The 25,912-nt window shown below is 35.1% G+C and overlaps 1 protein-coding gene across 1 annotated transcript in view; it reads left to right on the top strand.

Annotated features, from left to right (window-relative positions):
* The first annotated feature begins 1,348 nt into the window (after positions 1-1,348).
* The window catches only part of LOC150093847 (sodium/myo-inositol cotransporter-like), a 252,092-nt gene continuing 227,528 nt past the window's right edge, over positions 1,349-25,912 (top strand). The window contains exons 1-4 of the mRNA XM_090412588.1: positions 1,349-1,486; positions 9,204-9,275; positions 10,246-10,350; positions 15,192-15,251. Coding sequence (XP_090268714.1) covers positions 1,391-1,486; positions 9,204-9,275; positions 10,246-10,350; positions 15,192-15,251 — 333 coding nt within the window. The 5' untranslated portion in view covers positions 1,349-1,390. The remainder of the gene's footprint in view (positions 1,487-9,203; positions 9,276-10,245; positions 10,351-15,191; positions 15,252-25,912) is intronic.

Raw genomic sequence — 25,912 nt, 5'->3', positions numbered from 1 at the left:
GAAAAATATTTTAGGGCCCCAAAAGGTTTCTTGCACTCCGGCCCCGTTATAGAGAAGGCCGACCCTGGCCATACCGTCGGTTGTATGAAAAAAAGAAACAAAATGCCCTCCAAATTACTTTAGCTCAGTTCTTTGTTAAGAAGTAGAATAATAAAATTTATATTCTGAATATGTTTTATTGTCTTTCAGCTTCATGGTTTTCCTTTAACTAGGCCCTGAGACATACCTTAATTCTTTTATAAAAAAAAATAAGGTTCAAAAAAGAAATTTGAGGAACCAATTATATTCGATTAGTGCGTTATTATATTCGATTAGTGCGTTTTTGATTAATGTACCTGTTTTAAAGAACGCATTAGGCGCACTAACCGAGGGATTGCTGAATTATTTGTTAACGTCGCGTAGTCCAAATTTTGAATCCAGACATACACTTCGATTTGCTCTTTATATATATATATATATATATATAGATAGATAGATAGATAGATAGTAGAAATAGACGTGCCTAATTTATTTACGTAGCTCAGTCCATATACTTAAAGCATCGGTAACTGCAGAGAGCTATTTTTGAATTTCAGTGATTTGGAATTAAACTTATTAATGTGAATACTTGATTAATTAATTACGCTCGTGGCTACGACAGTTAATATATGCAGTAAATAAGTTATATCAAAATCATAACGAATTAAAATTTTTTTTTTTTTTTCTTAACAGGGAATCGGAACTCTGAGGGAAAAAAAAAGTCATATTTGTTTGAAATATTAAATATTTTATTAAATCATCAGAATAATCATATACGCTTGTCGGCCTGGTTGGCCGAGTGGTTAGTGTATGCGTTCTCCAACCAATTCGAACCCACAGCGCTCTCAGGCTGTGGGTTCGAATCCTGCCGTATGATTCAGTATGAGACTACCACCTCGCTTATTCGAGGCCTCAAGTAGCTCGAAAAAGTTTCATGTTTATTCTTTCTAGAGACTTAGGTAAAATAATAAATAGAAAAATCCTTCGCTCACTTATTTTTTATGTTTAGTGAACATTCTCTCTCCTGAGAGAAAAAAAAATTAAATGTGGTGCTAAAAAATACAGTATATTAATATACATATTTTGTAAAGTAGAAAAAACATCTAGTATCCAGTTTTTCATTTGCAAGAAAAGGAAACAGATGCTAATGTGTATGAAAAGCAACTTTGAACGCACTATTCGTCGCCCGAACTGACAGTGTGATGTTTTATTCCTCATATAGAGGGCGTAACATGACGATTCACGCGAAGAGCACGCTATCTTAAAAGTGCTCTTTCCATGTAATTTCATCTTTATATGAAACTCGTTGTGCTAAGTACGATAGCTGCATGCATAACAAACCACGGAAGTGTTTCTGTAGAAAACCGCCAGCATGGAGAGTCAAGGAACCCCTGAATCTAAATTGTATACGTGGGATATTGTGGTTATAGTGGCATATTTTGTTTTAGTCCTAGCTACTGGACTTCTTGTAAGTGAAAGTTTTAGTTGCATAATTAAATCCCCTAGAATAGTTAATACTCTTTCATTGGAAAAAAGAAAAAAAAAATTGTTATGTTTGTTTTATATCTTGCATGTTTGATATTAGTCCATAAAAATTGGGTGTTTTAATTTTGTAAATGAATTGATAAGGATCGGGTGTTGAGTCTCCACGTGTAATATTTTTAGAATGTTAGTGAAAACAGTTACTAATAGGTTACTGCACTTTTCCATGGTGGCCAGCTGAACTCAGATTGAGGGAGGGGGGGCATAAAATCATTGTAATTTCGTTTTTTTTTTTTTTTTTTTTTTTTTTTTTTTTTTTTTTTGTGGGATACTAAATGTATGCACGTAAGGTAACTGATATGTTGAACTTAATATGATTATATCGTCATTATGTGTATGCAGGGTAGACTATTCATTTATGAAGGAAATTGGATTTCATCCTTATGTCTATCATTTGGAATTCGTGAAAATCTAATTTCGTTTGGAAACCTTTTCCCCACCCCCCTAAAAAATCATGAGGACTTTTAGTGATAAGTTAGCCGATTTCATAATGAGGTATTGGGTCTTTCTCTCTGGAAGCAATTTCTCATTGCGGAAAAAGGAATCTTGTATTCTCTTTATGTTAGTAGCTTAGATCATAATTCCTGTTCCCGTTAATGTTCTGTTTCTATTAATCTATTAATTTTTCAGATGTGGTTTTTAATGTTATTAATTAGCACCTCCAGTGGATTAATCTCAGAAAGCCATCTCGCACCCTATTCATGTATTTTTAACTGTTTATTGCATGTGCTCTCTAGTTGCTCTTTGCCAGTTTTGCAGGACGTTGCAGGGATCTGCTTCGATAAGACGCTCATCTTTAGTTGAAAATGTCCTTAGGGTTCTTGCGTCATGATGACGCGATTCAAACCTGTATCTTTTCTATCCAAGAGCGCATGTTGCATTCTATTTTTCTGCTGCAGATTTTATCTTGGTGGGTGTTGGTAATTAAATTAAGACTTTTAATTGCTAAAAACAGCCGCAAACTCATTTTTAAAATATTCAAAATGAATATGCATATTTTAATTAAAACAAAAATGAATCTTTATTTAAAGATCATTAAATTAAAAAAAGCAATTGTATGCGAATTTTATCCCCCCCCCCGCTAATAGTAATCAACCAGATTTTTTTTTTTTTTTTTTTTTTTTTTTTTTTTTTTTTAAGCTGTAGTATAGAACTTTTCGAAAGTTTTATCCAAAGTTACGACTTGACGCACAAAGTTGACACTACCTCTGCAGCATGACTCATAAATTTCCTTTGCATGTTTATTTTCCGTTTATTCCTGTTATACAACCTTCAGGATATTGGTTAAGCGTACTCATGCAAAATTGTGTGACAAACGGCCGACCTTTGGGTCAACGTTTTAGCTCGCAAGTTATTTTTTGAATATTAGAACTTGTCTGGCGATAGCTTATCATTTATCTTTATTTCTTTCTTTTTATTTATTGCAAATCTTGAACTCCTTTCTGTCACCAGCATAAAAATGTTTAAAGAAGTGTAAAATTTTTTATTTGATTTGTAACTTCAGTAATAACAGTCAAGAATATCGCCTACTGCCATAATCTGAAATCATGAGAAAAATCTGCAAATGAAGTCTATCAATTTTTATTTTCCTAATTTTAATGTTTTAAGATGTGTAATCCAGCTTGTGAAAGATCATCTTTTCACAATATCAGATATCCCAACTCCAGGACACTTAAGGCTTCCCTTAACAATAGTAATAACAATATTCGTAAAAAAAAAAAAAAAAAGCATCTTCAATTAAAGTCGAAATAGTTTCGTACGGAACGACCAGAGAACATGCAGTTCATAAACATAAACTGGCTTATAATTGACGTTGTTTTCCTCGTAATGTAAGTAATCAGTTAAATATAGAATCGTTCTAAAAGTTTTTGGTCTCTTTTCCTCGAAAACCAGTAACGAATTGCAAGTAGTGATGCAATACTGTTGCTTGCAGCAAACATAAGAAGAGGTAAATAATAGTGAACTTGTCTGGCTGAATCAAGAAGTATCGGGTACTTGTCTAGCACGTAAATAATGAAGTTGGTATCTATGAAGGAGGAAGCAAGAGACAGAGGAAATTGGGGGAAGAGAATCTGCTAAGTTATACCATTGGACCAAAAGACAGAACACTAATGATGATGATGATCTATAGAGTGGTCATTTTTTGATTTACTAATTCCTGCGAAGATCGTTCTGCTGTACAGCACCTGGATTCGCTTCTGACGCTAGTCTTGAAAGTTTATCTAGCGGTTTTGCCGTAGCTTAGAAACATTACTCTAATTCAATCGTAAAAACATTCCATTTCCTCTTTATTTCCATCACATTTTTTTTATTATATTACGTATTTCATCAGAAATGTATTATTTATTAATACACTTTAGGAACAATTTAATTTTACATGGAAATAAACAAAACTAACGCATTCATAATTAAATGCAGTCACTTATTTTGAATATGATTACTCAGTACCGCTAAGGTCTCAGACTTATCGTCGATCACTCCACACTTATACTACTTCATGTACTCTGTTCTGTAATATGCATTGAATGACTTTTGTCGGTTATTTGCATTCGTTCTTTGGCAGGTTTGTAACATGATCAGATCTGTAATTAATTTCATCATTTAAAACGAACGAATATTTGATGATTGATGGACTTGTTTATCACCGGAACGTTTATTACATTTCAGTGTTATAACTTGCATCTATTAATCCACACAGTTTTGGTTGGTATGCTCTCACAGTTGGTAAATTGGTATTTGAACATTTAGTCGAGCTCTTTTAAAATGGATATTTATGCTCAAGCGTTTAATACCCTTTTGCGAGATCTATTACATTTAAAAATTAAATATTTTTAATTGTAAATATTATTTTAGCATCCTGAAAAAAAAAGTAAGTACGTCATAATGAATGTGCGTGTTAGTACATCTTTCAAGAAATTTTGTAAAGAGACGTTTGCTTGCGTTATTGCAACAAAGAGCTAGACCGGAAAGCTTAACAAATAAGGTCATAATGTACATTTTTAGAGGATATGGTGACATTTTATAAAGAATCATTTCGCCAGAAGTCATATGAATATACCGTATTTGAAGAGGTGCTTTATGATAGTTGTCCCTCATCAATTGAGGAAGTCCGATCTACATTGGACTTCCTGATTGGAAGAATGGTGACATTCTTAGCGAATAGTTCCATTTTTTTTTATGACTCACCCAGTCATGGAAATTTGCGTAATTAACTTTACATTTGCGCGGTAGATGGATTAATAATTACATAACTGGGATCAGGCGATAAATCTATTCGCCTGAATCGTGCCATATTCGATCCAGTGAGATCGGATATTTCAGTATGCCTGATCTGGATCTCCAGACAAACTGAATTATTTCTAATCTTTCAGAAATAGATTTTCTGGGCTTCAGGATCTGCAAATTTATGTATCCCGGTAAAGATGGGCTCGCTTTCCATTGAAAGAATACTAATGCAAAAAAAAAAAAAAAAAAACAGTGTTTCATAGGTGTGTGAAAATAATAAAAACAAATCCACCGTTTAAATTTATTTCTCGTTTAGATAACTTTAAGTACAATTATCAGTATACAACTTCATCGAATTTTAAACAGCAGAACACTCGCGAAATTCATATTCCATGGAGTTCTAACATTATTAGTTTTGTCATATGTTAACCTAATTGTACACCAGTGAACTATTTTTACAAAAAGCACGCTCTCGTCACTCTGTCTCCAGATACTAATTTTTGCATGTTTTTTTTAATTATTATTGTAATACGACTGCAACATTTTTTTTTAAATTGTTAAGAAAAGGTTTCCGTAAAATGTGAACAGCTATATTTATATATGAATATAGCTTGTATTCATTGACAATTTGGAATATCACCCCAGTCTGAGTGATCGGGGGTGGGGGAGTTGTAATGCTAATATAGCTGAATGACATCGGGCTAAAAAAAAAAATTAGTAACTGCAATTCTGCCAGCAGATCATTTCATATAAAAATTATCGTTTCAATTAAAATATAAAACCCAGAGGTATTATCCCGTAATTCCTTTTTTTTTTTGCGATTCATATACGATCCATTAAAGATTATTTAATCCCAATCTCCTGAGGAAAGGAAACAAAAAATATAGAATTGTGTAGTGGTGATTCCAAGTTGTGGCTAAGCATTGAAATTGCAAATTAGTATCGACGAACCCCATTCAGTTGTTCATCTTAAAATCAAATTCCACAGAGCATGTAGTTGCTAAACATCATTGAACTGAAACGAGTTACCAGTTATGTTCACTCAGAAATCAAATGGGATCACTTCATCGCATGTGTTCGTATATGATCGGAAGTTGAAACTAGTATAAAACAAACGAGAAAAAGGTATTCAGCCTGCTAAGTCCTCCAAGCATGCTTAGGCAATGATTTAGAGCGCCTATTTTTCCAATCTCGGGTTTTGTGACGGTAATTGCTTATTGCAGACTTGAAGTGGCTGAGAAAAGTAACGTGTTTGTTCTCTGGAGCAGATTTTTTAGATTTCTTTGTCCATCCGTATGACCAGTGTACTGTTAGTTTTTTAACCTTTCGTTGATAGTTTATTTACATTTTTAATGGTAATCCTTTCAAACGCCTACACATTCCGTTGAATCTCCATTAATTGACATCTAATTTATTTTGAATCAGTTGTATATGAAATTGGCTGACGAAACTTTGATATCTGTGACGTGGTATTTCAGCATTAATAGTGCTTCATCAGCACTACTGATTTATTAGTTCGTTATTAATGCTCCCATAATGCTGAGTTTTGTAGACGTTATCGAAAGTTATTTAGGTTAATGTGATTTCATTAATGAGGTATTTGACAGGGGTAGATGTCTTAGTGCCCCTGAAATCGTAGATGGCACTGTTTTATCCTTCTTCCTTATTTTATAGAAGGATGCTGTGGGATGAACAGAATATCGTCTACTAGTGTGGTAAATGGAGAAATACATTTTTCATTTTCGATTTATGAAGCTTTCTATATAATGAACGTAATTTTTCTTTTCTGATAAGTATTGCTTTGCATTCCTAATCAGTGTGAGACATTCTGTGTTGATTTGAATGAGTTAATATCAGAGGAATAGTGCCACTATATTAATGCACCAATCAGGCTACATCTGGATTTGTGCACAGATTCTCAACATACCGCAAGCCAGAGAGTACGGAAGAATGTTGAACGAGGATGGATGGAATATTCTCTGCAGAGGATATACGCGCGATATTTGCAAGTATAAGTTTGAGCGGAGCTAGGCAACTCGATATTGAGAAATTTATAGGAAGTAATAGTGGAAGAACGAGATATTTTCCCTGGAAGCAGTATAAAGGTCAGTCTTTTTTTTTCCCAGGGAGAATGGATGGAATGCATTTTGTCTCCATGAAAAAAAAAAAAAAAAATGCGCCGACGATAATATATTCACAACATGGCATGATTACTCATGATATGTAGAAAGTTTGGCCTCTCATGACTTAGTCTTGCGATTCCATGGAGACTGGAAAATAATGCTATATTCGTTATTTCGTAGTTCTTCAGCATTTTATCGGAATTCAATTAAGGTAACGCATTACTTATGTTCCAACGATTTGAAAAGTCAGCAATTTTTAAAATCGCTGTAACTCATCAAGGGCGTATGATACCCGGTGCTTTTTGCCAGGCTGCTGAACTAGTTTTTTGCGACATTCTCGAAGTGAATCGAAATAATACCCAGGAATGATTAGTAATATTCAAAATAGACTCAAATGGCTTTGAAAATATATAAAAAAAATGTAAGCAAAACTGGTTGGTCAACAACCAGTCTTGCTTACATTAATGTTTTTTTTTTTTTTTTTTTTTTCTTTCAGGATACTTTTTTGTTTAGTTTATGTACTGTATTGTACTGTATTGCGTTGATATGAAATCTAATGCTGCAGCTATTCAGTTTCTTTTTATTTTATATTATGAAAAGAAAAGTCATGAACACTCACGGAATATCTGCAGATCGCGTTGGTATTTTCAGTAATTGAAGACTGCAGAAAAAATAATTTTTAGACTATTACTGCCGTGAATACACATTTGAGCACTATTATTAAAGCAAAAATCCTTCTTTGTTCGGAGCTGGTTGAATTTTCAAAATTTGGAGTCCCCCCCCCTTTTTTTTTGTGCCAAAATGCATAAAAATACGCTAATCTAAAGTAAATAATTAAAATAATATTACAGAACTATTTATTACTACATGAGATATCAGAAAATATCAAACAGTTTTATGAAAATTGCAATGAAATGTTTACAAGAAATAATGAATATTAGTCGAAAAGTTGTATGGCAAGTACTACAATTATTCACTGCACTAGTTTATTGGAGCTACCTCGGTTTACACCAAATATATTCAGCATTTTTTTTTTCCCCATACAGTGCAACCTATAACTCTATTTTCAACCAAAAATGGAGCTGTCTCCTTTTCGCAGCAATGTCTTCAGTTGTTCTTTTGGCTTTCATATGAAAGACAACCTTGTGCTTCGTCATGACATCTTAGCAGATATTACGAAAACAAAGCAAAACGAAGGGCTGTATTAAAAAAAAAAAAAAAAAAAAAACAATGACTAAACAGAATCTATCCAGATAGGTAGGTATTAGTGTTCATTTTAGACTACTTTGCAAGTACTGTTTCTTTATACACGATAACCTAACATTCTACAGCTTGAAGTTTCTCAGTGTCTTCGCAGTTATCTTGCTGCAGTATTTATGCTCCACTTGGCAGTGTAAAACTTTATTGTTTTATTATTATTACGTGACACCTCGAAGGAGTCCAAAGACTCATCGAGGAAGGGCACCTACTCTACAACTCTCCGTTTCCACCACTCAATCCACCATCTGCACGAAACGCATCATATACACCAACGCCATCAGCTGTCCACTAGTATTTTCACAAACATCCATGCCCACGGCGGGTTCAGAAGACGCTGCTTCTGACTTGCATGACTGCTAATGCAGCATAAATCACAAATCTGTCTCCTCCTTAGTTCTCGCATGCATCTGGAAGTAGTTCATCAAAATCCCCCTAAAATGCGATACTATCCAGAAGGCATTCTAGCTGTGCCACATCCTTGTCTCACAATCGGCTTCAATTACTTTTGTTCTGTTTCTATCATATAATTTTTTCCATAGTGGGTGGCCTTTCCTGTAAGGCGACCAGCATCTGCTAGTTGCCTTACAGGAAATTCTAAAAGAGTTCATTTTTCACTTATCGCTTACTTGGACATAACGTCACTCTTGTACCATTAGGTTTTGCAACATCTCGTGTGGAGTTGAGATAAATATTTTTATGAACCCCATTTCAACAATCTTTCCAAAAAAAAGGTTTCAGTACAAAAGACCTAGCGAATATCAGCAGTAGTGGGCGATTCTAAATCTCCAACTTATCTGTTAGAACCTTAAGAGACTCGTGCATTCTTGCTCAAAACGTTTCACTGCCTAGCGAATGCAACTGTAGTAAGATTGAAATAACGTTCTTCACAATTCGACTCTTTGTATCCAATTGTTCAAAATATTTTTGATATGTTTCCCTTCCGATAAAATTAGTCAGTTGATATTTTAGAAATTGATAGAAATTTATTTATAAAGTTACTTGCAAATTTAAAATGCCTTTTCATTTTCGTTTCAGTCTATGTGTAGAACGAATCGCGGCACCGTGAGTGGATACTTCTTGGCTGGTCGATATATGTTCTGGTTACCAGTAAGTACATATATTTTAATATGGGTTTATTACTACAATCACAATTATAAATGTATCCACACATAGTCAGTAAAATATAAATGATTTTGATTTCTAGTTCATTTCTCGCATATAAATATTTTGTATATAACTCCAAAAGAAGTATACTCATAAATTCCTTAAGGGGGGGGGGTATTTAATGGGGTTATTTATCGGGTTATTTAATGCCCCACATGAAATTGTTTCATAAATTTCGTCTTTGTTTCAACGATCAATTCTTCACATGAAATTGTTTCATAAATTTCGTCTTTGTTTCAACGATCAATTCTTGGTTAAAAGCATCTAAAATGTAGACCAGTAGTAGAAGCAAAATGCAATGATATTTGGGAATCAATTCATATTCGGGAATAATTTTACCTGTCGAAAATCCAAATCTTTATGAAGGATACCAATAACTATATGATCATAAGCAAAATTGGCCCATCTCATTATATTTTAAGATGCTTATTCTTATTGCTTCGTTCTTTTGATATTCACCGTCATAAAATAGTGCAGGTAAAGGAACAGAAAATAACGAAATGCTTGACATCACATAACAGTGATCAACTAGTCTAACATGGCACTTAATATCGTGAATGAGTGTTTATTTTATTGTAAATGAATATTCTGCATGTCAATCGTATTTATGTGAACTGTTTCTAGCTCCCTCTCAAAGAGCCATATCAACTTTTCGAACCTCTGTGGAATCATCCTGATATTTGTAAATGAAAAAGAAATTGTCGTTAAACCTCCCCCCCCCCCAAAAAAAAGACAGTTCATGAAAACATGATATACTTAATCACAACCTAAATTACTTCAGCTGACCAAACCCGTCAAAAAAAAAAAAAAAAAGAGAAATATCAAATATTTATATACAATAATTAGTTGGGTTTATCTGCATTTTTTTAATCTATATACGATGTATATTTATAGATCGTTTTTCATTTTATAGGTTGGTGCCTCCTTGTTCGCAAGCAATATAGGCAGTGAACATTTCATAGGCCTCGCTGGTTCAGGAGCTGCAGCAGGTATCGGAGTGGGAGCATTCGAAATTAATGTGAGTATTTTCTGATGGCGATTCATATATTTAAAGTCTTGTATGTCTGAGAGAATGAACGTAACTTATGAAAATTTCTTTGGAAACTCATTCACACGATCACCTCAATGTGAAATATTTTATATCTAAAGATTTACAGAAATATGGCTTAATACATCATTGTAATACAGGTTTTTCAGATGTTAAAGTAACAAACTGTATTATAGTGATATTATACTTCTCAGACCATTTTAAGACAGTAATGCAATATCCTAAAGAACTATCGATATAAACAAATAGCACCTTATTCTTGTTTGTCTATATGACAACATAATCAGAAATATTCTTTCATGCTGTTATTTTGTTCAGAAAGAATGTCCATACTTTTTTGTCTAAAGAATATTCATGCAACGCTAACTAGTACAGGAGGGGTATAACTTCAGGGAGGGGGGACTGCTAAAGACAATGTCAATGCGAACACAATGTAACTTCCGAACTAATTCTTCTTTGTATTTTTATAACCACTTGAGAAAGAGAGCGTACTGAAAAAAAAATTGCTTTTATGCACCAAATTTCAGGGAGAACGCAACATAATGTTTCACTGAATATAGATGTAATTCCCGTTATACGCGGGGGTTGCCTTCGAGAATCGCCGTATATCGATAACGCTTAAAACGCGAGGTTTATAACACGGAATAGAGATTAGGTTCCCAAACAAGCGAGACTCCGATCTTTTAAGATTAACTTAATCAAAAATGCACCTATTTTCCATACATCTTAAGGCATAAAAAGTGAATAAAATATTCAGAACGTATTAAAAAAAAATTAAAATAGTTCTTTATTTTCAAGAATAATACATTACAACTACACCTTAATTACATCTTTAGTTGGCATGTTGAAGGCTCGTAGGAGTTGGTCTGCTTTTCAAGAATCTAAATGGAAACCTGATTTGCATTTAACTCCTGATTATAGATATTTTTGTAGCATTTAAGGACGTTTTCAACCTTCCTTTTCACTTTAGAACTCCTCATATGATCAGTCATCTTCTTCGAAGAGAATCATGTCACTATTTGTGAACTTAAAAGCTTGAGACATGACATTCGTTGCGAGTTTTCACAGGAACTTAACTCCTCCGATTCCTTACCGATGTTCTTTTCCATATCCAAAAGATCTTAATTTCTCATGGTCTTCTGATACGATTCAATTAATTCTTCCATATTTTCTTCGCTTCGATCTCCTCAAATCCAGTCTGATGGCAATGGTCTGATGATCCAGTCTGATGATCTTGGCAATAGCTTTCTTTTGCATTGGCAGTATCATCCTTCAGCGTTAAATCTCTGACAACATTTACAGCTACAGGCCAAAGTTTCTTCCACACACCGTTCATACAGTGAAGAATGAGCTCATTCCAGACGTCGCAAATGATATCAATAGCCATGAAAATTCTGATACTAAGCTTGTCATATGCATCGCATTTCTTGATAAACCTGGAGGTTTGTTGCAGATAATAGGCTTTAAAAGCTGCGACGATACCTTGATACATGGATTAGAGAAGACGTTGGGTGAGAGAAACACCTGAATGTTTTCATTGAAATCAGCAAGTTTCGTGGGTGACTTGCGCATTATCAGCAATAAAGAGTTTGAAGGGATTTTTTTTTTTTTTTCATTTTCACAGCTTGCAACCCTCCCGAAAAATATCCACTGAAAATCTTATGTTGTCCAGACCTTCGTATTCGCTCTCCACACCAGGCAATCTTGCCTTTACCTGTGCCATCAGGTTTTGAGTGATACACTATGAGAGGTTTTATTTTGTATTCGCCAAATGCATTGCCTCTCCAAAACAACGTGCAGTGCAGCGATTTTTGGCTGCTTCAAACCTAGGCGCTGTCTTCTCTTCGATGGATATGTAGGTACGACTGGGCATACACTTCCAAAACAGGACAGTTTAATCTAAATTAAACACCTGCTTCGGTGTGTAACCTTCTTCTGCTATCTTTGCTTTGAAGAGATCATGAAATTCTTCAGCGTCAACGTGATCTAAAACCTCGCCAGTCATGTTGAGATTGTGGAACGCATAGCGAAGGGAAGTTCTTGAGAAGAAACGAGAGATTAAGAAAACGCGTATGAGGAACAATGAAGAGATCATATTATATGCCGATTATTCCATGATAAGCGATTCACATGATGTGAATGTAACGGAATTGTTTTTTCAGCAAACATTAGAGATGAGTAGAAAGCAAATAAGGAAGGTGATTGGGTCTATAGGAACGACTAATCTAAAGGAGGAAAAAATAGAGATGATAGTGTTTGAAGGAAGCGATGGAGAAAGGGAAGACGGTGAATGTTGTCATTTTATTACTACGTTACCATAGCAGTGAGATGAATAGGAATAAATTATCCGTGGAAACTAATGATTTGGCTGGAATAAATGCAGGGAACATTGGAAATAGTTCTGATAGATCCAGTTATTTATTTAAATGCTTATATACTAATACAAGAAGTATCATAAACGAGGACGAGAAATTTTTGTCTTTGATCAAGTACACCTTATTAGTGAAACTTGGTTAAAAAAAAAAAAAAACAGGATAGGACAAGAGAACAAAATGGGAGTGTTCTTGAGGAATACCAAAGAGTTGCAACTAAAAAAAAGTTAGATTTGGTATGACTTGAGGGAATTTTATATGGCTGCTGCTGCTACAGTCATGCAAGTACAAGAGTAGATATAAATTATATGCACCAGTAGAATAGCGCTGTGAGAAAAACGTAGGGTAATTATTATGAGAACTGTAATTATGGGGATATGGATCGACAGGAGAAATAGATGTGTCGGAAAATGGAATTTATGCAGCAATTAAGACCAGCTATCTGAAACAACGTGTAATAGAGGGAACTTGTAGTTTGATAGTGTTTTGATTTGGTGATGACTTTGGAGAATTTGTGTATATCAAAGGTGGCTATTTCCTCCAACTGAGGGAATGATCATTCTTTGTCTTGGGAGGTGTTGAGGTATGTTTAATCTTGGTTAAGGAGTTTGTGGAATTACTCTGCAGATTGTCAAACAACATGAAACAATTCCATGCTATGAGAATCTTCGAGGCAAAGATGTTATTGCAACGAAAATAATAGAGGTATTTTGAAGGAGGCAGTATTGGACTTTCGTTCCCAAGGAGAATGAAACGGGTGCCAAATCGATGAGTAAGAGCGTGAGCTGCAGAAGAAAATAACTGCAAAAAAATATGTGAAATGCGATCAGTAAACTCATGAACCATACGGTACAAGCAAGAAAGATTAGATTATGAGATGAAATCAGCTACTCAAGCCAAAGGGAATCCCAATGAGTCCTTTTGCTATGTAGCTGGTAAGAGGAAAAATAACTATGGAGATATGTCTTTACAGAATTTTGCTGCTTTGATGGTAAAAGAACCTGAAAAAAATAATTGAATTACTGAGATTATTTTGCAAGGGTTTATCATTAGGATATAAGTAAATCGATATCTGATGTGACAGATATTTGCGTTAGTTTGAAGTGCACAAACTGAAGGCTCTTGGGATATTGCAAAATCTCAATGCGAATTCTGCCATGGGATTAGATGGGATGTTTGCATGCGTGACAGGAGGGAAAGATATCGGCTACCAAATGGGGGGGGGAGGGGACCAGCTGCAAGATGGAAAGACCAGCGAAGCCAGAACAGGCAAACGCCTAATCCTAGAAGAGAAGGATTTGCTTGCGTTTTGCGTGAATGGGCAAAACAGTTGACCTTACTTGCTGTATGAGGACTGTGGTTTTGGAAAAGTTGGTTAAAGCCATAATTTAAGAATGTGTGGATAAGAATATACTTTATAGCGAGCAGCATGTCTTTAAGGGAAGGTGTTACCTTTAGCAAAATACTATTTCTCTAATAATGACCACAGAATCGGATCTTCAGAGAAGATCACATGAACCTTAAGTAAACTGGAGCAAAGTGGGGCTGGATACGGGGTTGATGACACGGATAGAAGGAAGGTTGTTGGACATCAAAGGACAGGTACAGTTGAGTGTAATTAAAGGGCTAAGCAAACTACAGCCTGCCTTCATGCAACTTTGTATATATATTAGGTTAGCAGTGGTCATTTCAATTTCAAAATCAGCCCTTGCAATCTTCGGTGTTGTGTGGCTACAAGAATTTCCTTAACGACTCGACTCTTTCATTTATAGAAATTTATAGAAAGCATTGATAGACCAATCGTCTTTTCAATCTTGGCCATGTTCGAATCAAGTCTGGGACTCGAAGAACTTTTATAAGGGATTTTTCATTCTCAAGGCGAGTTAGCAGGTCTCAAAGAGGCGGTAAGGACTTTTAATCCCGCAAAACAAACTGGTCAGCAGAATGTTTTATAGTCTTACTTTGTTTCAGTCTAATTCCAACCACCATGGCCTGTCTCCTTATGTCCCTTCTTTCTCGCCTCCAAGTAATGACCTGTTAAAGCTAATAGTAAGAATAACATCGGCTTACACATTGTATATTTAAAATACAGTTTAAGTGATATCATTTAGTCACAAAAACTTAGGTGATTATCATAACTTATCCCACCCACAGGACTAACGTTGTAACGATTTCACTATCCAGGAACCGTCTTCTGAAAGCCTACATTATGCTTCATAAACAGTGGGGGGGGGGGATTATAAAACGCCCAGACTTTCAAACATTCATGTATTTTGAACCCACAACTTGTTGGTTGTAAAGCAAAGATAGTAGCAGGCATGTTATCGAGTAGGAATTTAAGATTATATAAGAGATACAAATAATAAAATAAATTTTAAATAAATAATTTTAAGAATTTAATGCCCTTATTGGATTTTTTGTTTTTTATATGTATGACAGGCCTTGATTTTCATACAATTGGCTGGATGGGTTTTTCTACCAATATACATAGCAAGCAGGGTAAGTTACATTTAAGTAATCTGATTAGGAAAGAATGTCATTTCCATTTATAAAGGAATTTTTATTTTTAGTATCTGATAATTAACCACAGCTGGTGTAAAGTGGATTTTTCAAATATAGCATTTGAACAAAAACATAAGATTTTGTTTAACACTAACCATAAAATGGTCATAAAATTATCTGAATGTTGAGTACCGCGATTAAAGCGCATTCACGTTTCCCCGTTGATTTGGCTTTTATCCGAAGGTGGCAGTATTTTTTGCCCGCCAAACTTATCAGCCGAATGCTCACTCAAGAAAATGTACTGGCCTCCATCGACTGCGTTGCTTAGGCTATAATTCTAACCAACCATTGCCATCGTAACCAACCATTACGATGACAAGAAAATAATTTGTCAACCAACTGCTGTCCTTGTAAATTAAATCAGAACCCCCTTTAGCTGGAGGAATCTTTTGTTGGTCTTCGTTTTATAAATACTAATGTTTATCATTTAATAATTACTGGAGGCTTTAAAAACATGAAATATCGATGTATTATTTACTTAACTGGAAGTTAGTCTTGAAGTATCACCATTTGGTCTGTGCAAATATATTTAGTTATACATGTAAAGTATAAACCGTCAATTATTTTAAAGACATTAAGTATGAAAATAATATAGATATGAGGGGTGGGGATTTCCTAATGCAACCTGTTTTTGGTTTCATGCATGGCAGCTCTGACATTTTGAAGACTTTACAAACGTTGATATTAAGGGAAAAAAATTATTCATACAGTAAAAATGAAACAGTTTACGGTACTCATTTGAATATTTTTTCGAACTTAAACGTTTATATTTCAGTATTTAAAATTTTTGATATAAATAAATACAGTAAATCAGCTAATACCTTTTATTCCCTTATAGGGGTAAGCGAGGCCTTTTTAACCCTCTCTAGCTTTTGGAGACTGAGTGGGCAGTTCAATCTTCACCGGTAGCCAATCAGAGATAGCTGGCCCATGTCTATCAGTAAATATAGGCAGCCACCGATGAAGAGCCTGGCAGCTAACCCTAAAGGGATATGTTACTGTCTGAAATAATTTGGGTATTTGAGTTTACGGGACGAAAAACCCGAGTTTCGGGAGAAAAAACCCGCTTCCCCGTGCCAGAGATCAACTAACTCAGGAATTGGTCGAAAATAGGCTTAGTAAAAGTTCCTTCAGTCGGCGACTAGACATGAACCTAAGTCTAATTTCGAGCGACCAAGCACAGAAGATGCACGCGTCACTTCCACTGAGCTACACAGGCAAATTTTTGATATTAGAACAGCCAAAAATCTTTTCGCTAGTGAAATTGATACCATTTGAGTACTTGATACCAGTGGCATTAGTGAGAACTAATGCCACTGGTATCAAGTACTCAATCTGAACAGCATTGTTCGTTTTAAATCAGTATAGTGAAAGCTTTCAAAGCCTGGTAGGGATGGAATTTTATAATACATGTCATTGTTTCATGCAATAGCTAGCTAATATTCGTGTTTTTGTGGAGAAGTGTGGACATGTTTCGAAACTACTTTTCAAAGAATCCTGGTTTAGACGTAATTTCGAAAAATGCAGTTGCTATATAATGACATAATTTGTGCCCAGTGATGTAATTAAAAAAAAAAAAAGTTGTAATCGATATTTTTGTCGTCATAAGGCATCAATATTTTAATACTGTAATCGAAGTTTGTAATCCGAAAATCAGCCGATATTTGTTGCTTTGTGAAAGTTCATTTGAGAATACATAAATATTCTGATATTAATAATGAAATTACAATCGCTAGATATTTTAAAATTTCTTTTTTCGGGTTCTGATATACAAGATCGCTCGTATATCTTCCGTAATATTTCGTTCCTTGAAATTATAAATAAAGAAATTATCTTAGGCATTCATAAGATACAATCCTGTTAACTGCAAGTTGAAACTTCATTCTTGTCGAATGATAACATTCATTATCATTACAATCGAAGCTAGAACCGGTTTTCGCACATGTAAGTACTTGTAGGTATTGTTTTTACCCACCTTTGCAATTTAAAAGGTCCTTTTTTTGACGATAAGAAAAAAAAATCTTTCCTAAAGCAGGTTTGAACCGAGGACGGCAAAAATTGATTTTCCGGTAGCGTTTCCATTCGACGTTGTTTGTAAAATACAATAAATGTAGGATGTATGAAAAGGGTGTATGCACCTTTGCAAGAGAACAGAGAATAACTAGGAAGACGTACAAAAGTTGAGTGAGTGTCATAATGTGGTGAAACGCATCTGTTTTTGGTCACGTTAATTTATTACCAAATGACAACACTAGATGTCGTGATATGTCATACCATTTGAAAATGTCGACTTTCGATTGATTGTGTGTTTTGGTTTGAGAAAACAGTTTGCAACACAAATTCAGAGGAATTTCTGTACACAATACGACAAAGAACCTCCTAATAGGCGCACGATCTACACGTGGCACAAGCATTTTGTGGAAACGGGCTGTTCTGTGCGTCATCCCAGGTGAACGGGAAGGCTGTGTGCTTCCTATGCTGCTGTGGAAGAAGCTCTGGAAAGTCAGCCAGACCGGCATCATGTAATTTCTGTACGGAAATCCTGGCGTTTTTTGCGCCATAAGCAACAAGAAAGTGTGTGGACTCTTCTTTTTTTTTTTTTTCCTCGAAATCTACCGTTATTGGTGTGTATCTGGACATGCTACTTAGGGGGGGGGGGGGATATAACACAGTTAGGCGGCGATGACCACGACGGACACTTACATTTCTAGCAAGACGGAGCACCTCCTCATTATCTGACAAACGTAAGGTCGTATCCCGACACCCGTTTTCCATGCAGATGGATTGGTAGAGGTGCGTGGCCATCGCGTTCCCCCCGACCTTACACCGTTAGATTTTTTTCTTGTGGGGCTTCGCAAAGCTTCGAGTGTTTGTACCACCAGTTGATTTCGATGAGCTGCGTTCCAGAATTATTGCTGAAGCTACGCCAGATCTGCTCTGACGTGTGTGGCAAGAAATTGATTACAGATGGGACTTCTGCAGAATTACTGGAAGCAGTCATATCGAACGTTAACTGTTTGTGTTGAAGCTTTACGTGTTAGGCTACATTTGCACGGTAATAAAAAATTGTTCATCTATCTCTATTACTTTCTATTGTCATTCAAAGTTATATCCTCCCCCCCTTTTAAACACTCTGTATATCGAAATTTGCCGAAGTGATGTCTGCGACGTAATGCTATTCTAAGAATCTTATCACTTTTTTTGTGTGTGTGGGTGCGTTTAGTTATAATCCGTTTGCGATTTGTACTTTCGATATAATTTTGTTTTTGCCTACTTTTGTCACCAAATAGTCTAAGCTAAAATTGAAGCAATTCGACAATTTTACTAGCGGTTACCAAATACCGGATTTCTATTTTTCTAATAGTGCAATTCGAATTATTTTGCCAATACAAAATACACCGCTTAAAACAAAATTTTAGTCACTTGAATATCTCCTTGGACTGGCATGACAATTATTTTTAAGAATTCGAATATGCTGAAGGGAAGGCAGGCTTTCTTAAAAAGTACTTCTAATAATTTTAATTCTATAATGTGAAATTTGACCCAGTCAGAGTGGTCGGGTATACATTTGTATTTAATCAAATGTATCGTAAAAAAAATCCGCATACCCGAATCCTCAGTGATGTTTACTTTACAGGGAAAAAATTATCCTGTATGTTTTGATCACCACTAGAAGTACGTTTTCTATTTCTTCCTTTTCCCAAATTAATTTCACAGTAAGTTGTTTCTTCCAACTGAGCGAAGAAAACACACACACACACGCGCGCGCGCGATATATAAAATGTTAGGATACCTTGGAGATATGCATACCGATTTCTAAAAGTCAACTCATGAATGCTTGGGGTACGAAAAGACTTCGATTTATTGATTTTCATTTTATAGGAAAATAAGATAAAGTACGATTTATCAAAATGGATCATGAACATTTTTACTTGATATTCCAAGTCCATCGGAACTTAAGATATATTCAAATATTTGATTTGTGTGTGTTGGGGAATGCTTCAAACGTACTTTTATTTCAATTTTGTGATAATGGGAAATTTTTAAGCTTATAAAATTTAGTAGGCTGTAACTGCATGAGATATCTCGGGATAAGAAGTTGATCTAGAAGACAGAATCGGTGCGTGTGCGAAGGACTACTCTTAGCAGACATGTATGCAGTGGATGCATTCTACAAAAGCCTTGACGCCGCTACAAGTACTGGGCAGAAATTTGCTTGCGTGGATTTTGAGATCAAATAAGCCCGAGGCAACAATACAGTATCATTCAGGATATTTTCCAATATTAGGAGACAAATTGACAAAAACGAGACCATTCCTGGAAACTGAATTGGAGTAATTTAATTTCTGCAAGGAAAGTGGCTGTATTGCTGTGGGGGGGGGGAGGTGAATAAAGAGCGAGTGAGTTCGAAGTACCATGATATGTATTGAGTTCAGTTAATTCTTCATCATTATTCTCTATTCTAAGAGCAATTCCTTATCATAAGAATATTCATAATTATCATTACTGCATCATAAACTCAGTATTCTACTTGATCTCATTGGCCATGTGCTTTACTCACTTTGTATCTACTTCAGTAAGATTTGTCTGCCGTAAAATGTATCTCGAATGTGGATATTCTTTTTTTTTTCTTTCGGTTGCGAGTCGTATCACAATTATATACAAAATCAATCTGATTTTTTTTCATTTCCGTTCATGGAAATTGGCATTCAAAATTTATCAGTGATAAATATCATTTCTTAATCATTCTAATAATTGACTTATCGAGTTAAAATATCATTTTGATAAGTTAACTCGATTCAGAATCGTGTTTTCAAAATATTGTCTTGTGGACACTTCCACGCAATATTCAGAACATCTGTTGGAGTAAAGCATTCAGATCCACTGAGAAACATTTTATAGGACATATCAAGAGATACTCGGCTTCATTTGAGATCGGCTATAAATAGATTGTTAATATACATAATGAACTGACATCATGGTTAATGCTTTGCTAATCTTCCAACTGCCAACATTAAATTCACTTACTTGTGGCAGTTGTACGAGTATCTAAGTTTTTTTTTTTTTTAATCTTATTCATGTGATCAATTTCCTGTGGGGAAAAGTTGGTCATGACATGACCATTAATCAGAAGCTTTTGGCGTTATTTCTTATGGTATTAAGAATATTTACATTTAAGTTTTTAATTCTTTAATTTTAGAAATATTAAGTTCGTTCTTTCCAAACAGTTATATTGTGAAAACGTTTTTTGAAAACTTGCCTAACAATTTTCTCTAGTTTGTTTATATAAGGGGGACCGGAAAGTAATCGATTATTTTTAATAGGTCATTTTTAGCCGATTGTTTTTTCTTAAATAACACATAAATTATTAAATTTGATTTTTATTTAAATAATAGCATTACTTTTCTATTTTAAAAATGTTTTTTTTTTATTTTAAATTATTTTTCTTAATATGGCGAACTTTAAAGTTGAAGAGCACCATTTACGTCATTGTATGCTGTTTTGTGTCACGAAGGAAAAAATGCTACCGAGGCTACCGAAATCATTTGCTCAACTTATGGAGACGTATTGAAGGTTAACAAATGTCAGCGATGGTTTAGGAGATTTGCAGGGGAAAAAAAATTGATCGTCCTCGATCTGGAAGACCTCTTACTCTAGATGACGATGCTCTTAAGACTCGTTGAATCAGATCCAAAACAAACAATACAAGAATTAGCAGAGAAACTTAATTCATCATGGTCAACTGTCCAAGAGAACTTACATAAGAGTGGCAAGGTTCTTAAACAGGGTGTATGAGTACCGCATGAACTGTCAGAAAACAAAGCACAGAGACGGGCGATTTGCAATTCATTGTTGACCAGACAACAAAATGATCCCTTTTTGGAACGAGTCGTAACTGGTGACGAAAAATGGGTGCTGTATAAGAATAATAAACGCAAAAAATAGTAGCTTTCTCCAAATCAAACTCCAATTCCAACACCTAAAGATGGACTTCATCCACAAAATATTCTGTTGTGCGTTTGGTGGGAATATTCATGGAATTATTCATTACGAACTCATGGAACAAGGTAAGACTATCACAGCAGCCATCTACTGTGAACAATTAGAGCGACTACATCAAGCATTGTTAATCAAACGTCCTGCGCCTTGTCAATCGAAAAGGGGTAATTTTGCAGCAAGATAATGCAAAACCACATTCTGCAAGAATGACTCAAAAAAAAAAAAAAAAATTAGGCAGTTAGGATGGGAACTTCTACCACATCCTCCATATTCGCCGGATATTGCGCCTAGTGAATATCACTCATTCAGGTCCTTAGAATACAGCATAAGAAAAAAAACCTTCCGTTCGCAAGATGATGTCCAAAGGAGTTTTGATATCAAAAGGGAAAAAAAAAAAAAGAAGAGAACTTTTTTTAAAAAAGGAATTCTGAACTTAGTAGATCGTTGGAATAAAGTTATAATTAACGATGGCGATTATAGAATTGAATAATGTTAATTTGTTCTTTAATAAAATTTATATTAAAAATGTAGTTCAAAAAACTGATTACTTTCCGGTCCCCCTTATACACCATTTACAGCCTTAGAGCATTGAAAGCTTAAATGAGTGAAAAATATCTGTTCACCTATTGGACATTGCCAGATTTTTAGAAATACGATCTCTAGATGTGATTCGAATAGCGTAAGAAGTACCAAACCTCATGAGTTCTCAAAACCAAAGAGCTTGGTTTATTCATCTTGTAATTTTTCTTGTACTCGTTGATTGATCATAAACGAGCTGCTATCCGGCAGTAGTTTCCAAAATGTCATGGCATGTCCTTTAATCATGAAACCTTTCGCTGAAGGAGTTATTAGTCTTGTAGTTACTCAAGGCCTGCCTTAGAATTCATGGACATCCCGCACTGCATCTTTTCCGAGAATAGGCGAGGCCTCACTTCACAAAATCAAACATCGCTGTTGACCAAGAATGCCACTTATTGACACTTTCTTCCTTCAGATTAATTGGTTCAAGATTCCAAACTTCATATGAAAGTTTAGAAACTTGAATTTTCACTAATACGAAAATATTAGTGATATGAGGAATATCATGCGGATTTCATTTATTCGCATAATTTTCATCTCCACATCCGAAAGTCCTGTTGATTACTTTAGAATCACATAAAAAAGTATCTTAGAGAAATACTAATCTGGGAATCCTGTGGATTATATCATGATGCTGCCAATGGCTGCATTTTTTCCCCCTTCTCAAGAAAGGGAAACTGGATTGAACAGTGCACATACCGGCCATTGAATTAGAAACATCTATGCAGATTGTACGTAAACGTCACTTAACGCAGCGTACATGCAAAATACTTGGTCATGTGCGTAACCACGTGTTCTAGGCAGCTACTTAAGAATGCTGCTGCTCAGTAATCGTCAATAGCGTTGATCACAATGAGAAAAACTAGGGAGCTTTCTGAGTTTGATAAAGGACTTATTGTGGGTGCCCGTCTGCCTGAAGCCACGGTTTTGAAAACAGCAGAGCGGGCTGGTTTCTCAAATGGTGAAATAACCCGGTTGGCTAATCAATGGAAAAATAACCTACATTGTTCTTCTTAGAAGCGTAATTGTGATCCATTTTGAGATCGCTGTCGTCTGGAGAGGCTTGCAGACAAGCAGAAATTGCTGTGCAGCAATTGATCAAAGCATTGAATGAAGGCTGTTTCCGATCCGTATCTCGCCGAACTCAGTAAGAGGATCCGTATCTTCTTTGTCAATAAGACAAGATTTTCATTCAATTAAGCTTTATTTAGTTTTGCCATAAATTTCGGGTTCTAATGTATTTTTAGAGCCAAGCAACTGCTTCTTATTAAAGTATAGGTGTGAATAAGCTATAACTGCTTTATATGAAGTATAATGAACAAATTAGCATTTATATGCCTGTGGAAATTATTTTACTAGTTACTTCTTTATACTTGAACAGCATCTAATACTGCTAAACGGCCAGATCATATACTCTGAGGGCAACATTCGGTGGTTTCCGAATAATGTCCCAATTCGAAATGTTTGGAGAACTTGAGTTTACTCTAGCAATGCGCCCAGCTGCCGGATCGTGCATTTGTGTAGAGTAGACTGAACCCTAAGACGTGCGGAAGTCATGCCGTGCACGTTGCTTCGGATTATGAGTACTCTGGATCTTTTTACAGTTAACGTACGTAAACAGGTGTTAATATTTTATATTAGCTAATTGTTTTCTTCCTTAATTTATCCATTGCTTACTAGAATTCTGCATTTGCTTAAACTTAGTCTTTTCTGTCGTGTAAGCAAAATTATTGCTTATCCGTTTTCATTCTTTTCAGGTAACTATAGTGTAATGTTATGCAATACGCAACTTACTTCATAATAACTTCTGAAAAGAAAAATATCATTCTGTTTGTTTATTGTGGCTAACTTTCGTAGATAATATAGTAACATAAATTACGAAATCGGAGTATTTTTTCCTCTCGTATCTACTTAGGGATTATAAGTTCCACAGTGGGAAAATTCCGTTTTGTCATATATCATTGAAGGCGCAAAGTTCTCTTCCAGTTACAGGTGCTGCATCGTTTGTTAGTTTCAAGTGGCACTTTTATTCAGGTGTCAACAACGTTCTAAAACTATATTATAGTTTAGTTGTAGATTTTATGGTTATCTTTATTATTGATAATGAGTATGAATTTGTAGGTACATGTATTAAGTGAGATTATAGAACTCAAGAATAGCGCCCAAGTACAGTGAAGAGTAAAAAATAAAATTCCTCTTTTGTGAAAAATATTTACATTTAGATAATATAGATAAATAGTATATTTTTTCTATTGTATTTTATGAACAAGAGTTGTCTTGTCTAAGAATTTCGTACCGAGATGTGGGTATTATTCCCATATTCTTAACTATTCCCGAAATAGATTATGCAAAATATATACAGCTGAAATATAATGGTAAATATTGTACAAAGATTATTTGCTGTGATTTTGTTAAAATGATCTTGCGTAAGGAGCTACTATTAGTCTGATGGGAAATAGAATCTCTGTTTAGCCCTCTTGATTAGTTTCAAACAAGGCAGCATAATATAGTCTTATAGCGGTGCTTGTCAGCCGTCTCTTCACTGGATGCTGGTTATAATTAGTGTTGTCTTGGACCAGCTATCTCTGTTTTGCTACCTGGAGATTAAACGGGTTCGCCATACAAACTATTTGAAAATAAAAGGCGTTAGCGGATTTATTTTTTTATAATCATACCCAGAGAGTATATTCGATTGTCATAGAGTCCGGACAGAAATTCCTGTTAAATATTTCTGAAATTCACTGCGTTACTTTTGGAGGACACTGTTTATATACGTATGGTAATAATTCACCTAACAAAAAGTTACATTATTTTTAAGTAATCAATACCAGTTAAAAGTTCATTTCCCAGATAACTACCTCCACAATGTGAAATTGTTTAAAGTTTGATGTAAAAAAGCCTCGGGATTCTTTTCAGTATTCCTAAATGTAAAAGAGCTGATGATCTGTCATTTCCTACCATTTAATTTAGTGGACAGCAGTTAAACCATGGTCATTTAGTTCTGATATTTCATCTTCTTTTCTCCATTCAGTAGACAGATTTATTTAAATAATTAAGAATACATGAGCAGGGAACATAAAGCCGATGAAGTGACCATAGTTAGATTTAGTATTTGGAAGAAGAAAAATTTTTCCATATAATCCCAAGCTTGGATTGGAAAGGGTGAGCTTTATATAATTATTATACAGGCACTTCTATAGAGTGCTAAGACTAATCGTGGGAGACCTTATCTATCCACACAATCTATCATACCTCTCTGTGAACCCATTAACAGACAAAGCACTCGCAACCAACTCTGGTACCCCATTCTGCTTATTCACAACTCTCCAAGCAAAAAATATAGTCTTCACACCCCCTACAGACCACACCTTTATTCAACTTACTTCCCGGGATGACCCCTTGTTCTGGTCCCTCTAGTCAAATACTGAAATATTTCCCCTGTATCTATCCTATGAAATCCTTTAAGCAATTTAAGATATCAACAAACTTGTGCAATCCACACACCTTCAATGTATCCTCATAAGGAACATTCCATATGCATCTTGGTCACTCACCTCTGAATCCTCTCCACTGCTTCCACATCCCCAAGAAATGGGTTTCCTGGGGATGTGGAAGCAGTGGAGAGGATTCAGAGGTGAGTGACCAAGATGCATATGGAATGTTCCTTATGAGGATACATTGAAGGTGTGTGGATTGCAGAAGTTGGTTAATGAATTTGGATTACTATGCTCAAGTCTGACCAGACTTGAGCACAGTAATCCAAATTTGGGCGTATCAAGGCCATATAAAGAGGAATGAAAGCTGCCTCCTTGTTAATGTGTTCAATAGCCAAGTAATGTCTGGTTATGCCTCTAAACATTAAATCTGTCTACCACCATCCCTAAATCTCTAGCTTCATCTATTTCCTGGAGCACAGTGCCATCGATGTGATGAATGGCTTGTAATCTATTTATCCCAAAATGCATAACTTTACATTTCTCGACATTAAACTGACACCCATTAACTTTTCTCCATACTGA

The sequence above is a fragment of the Typopeltis vanoorti genome, chromosome 23 (assembly GCF_054136105.1).
Source record: "Typopeltis vanoorti isolate ZY-2024b chromosome 23, IOZ_Tvanoo_1.0, whole genome shotgun sequence".
Lineage (NCBI taxonomy): Eukaryota > Metazoa > Arthropoda > Arachnida > Uropygi > Thelyphonidae > Typopeltis > Typopeltis vanoorti.
Note: the sequence above shows the minus strand (reverse complement) of the source record. Positions and strands in the feature narration are given on the sequence as shown.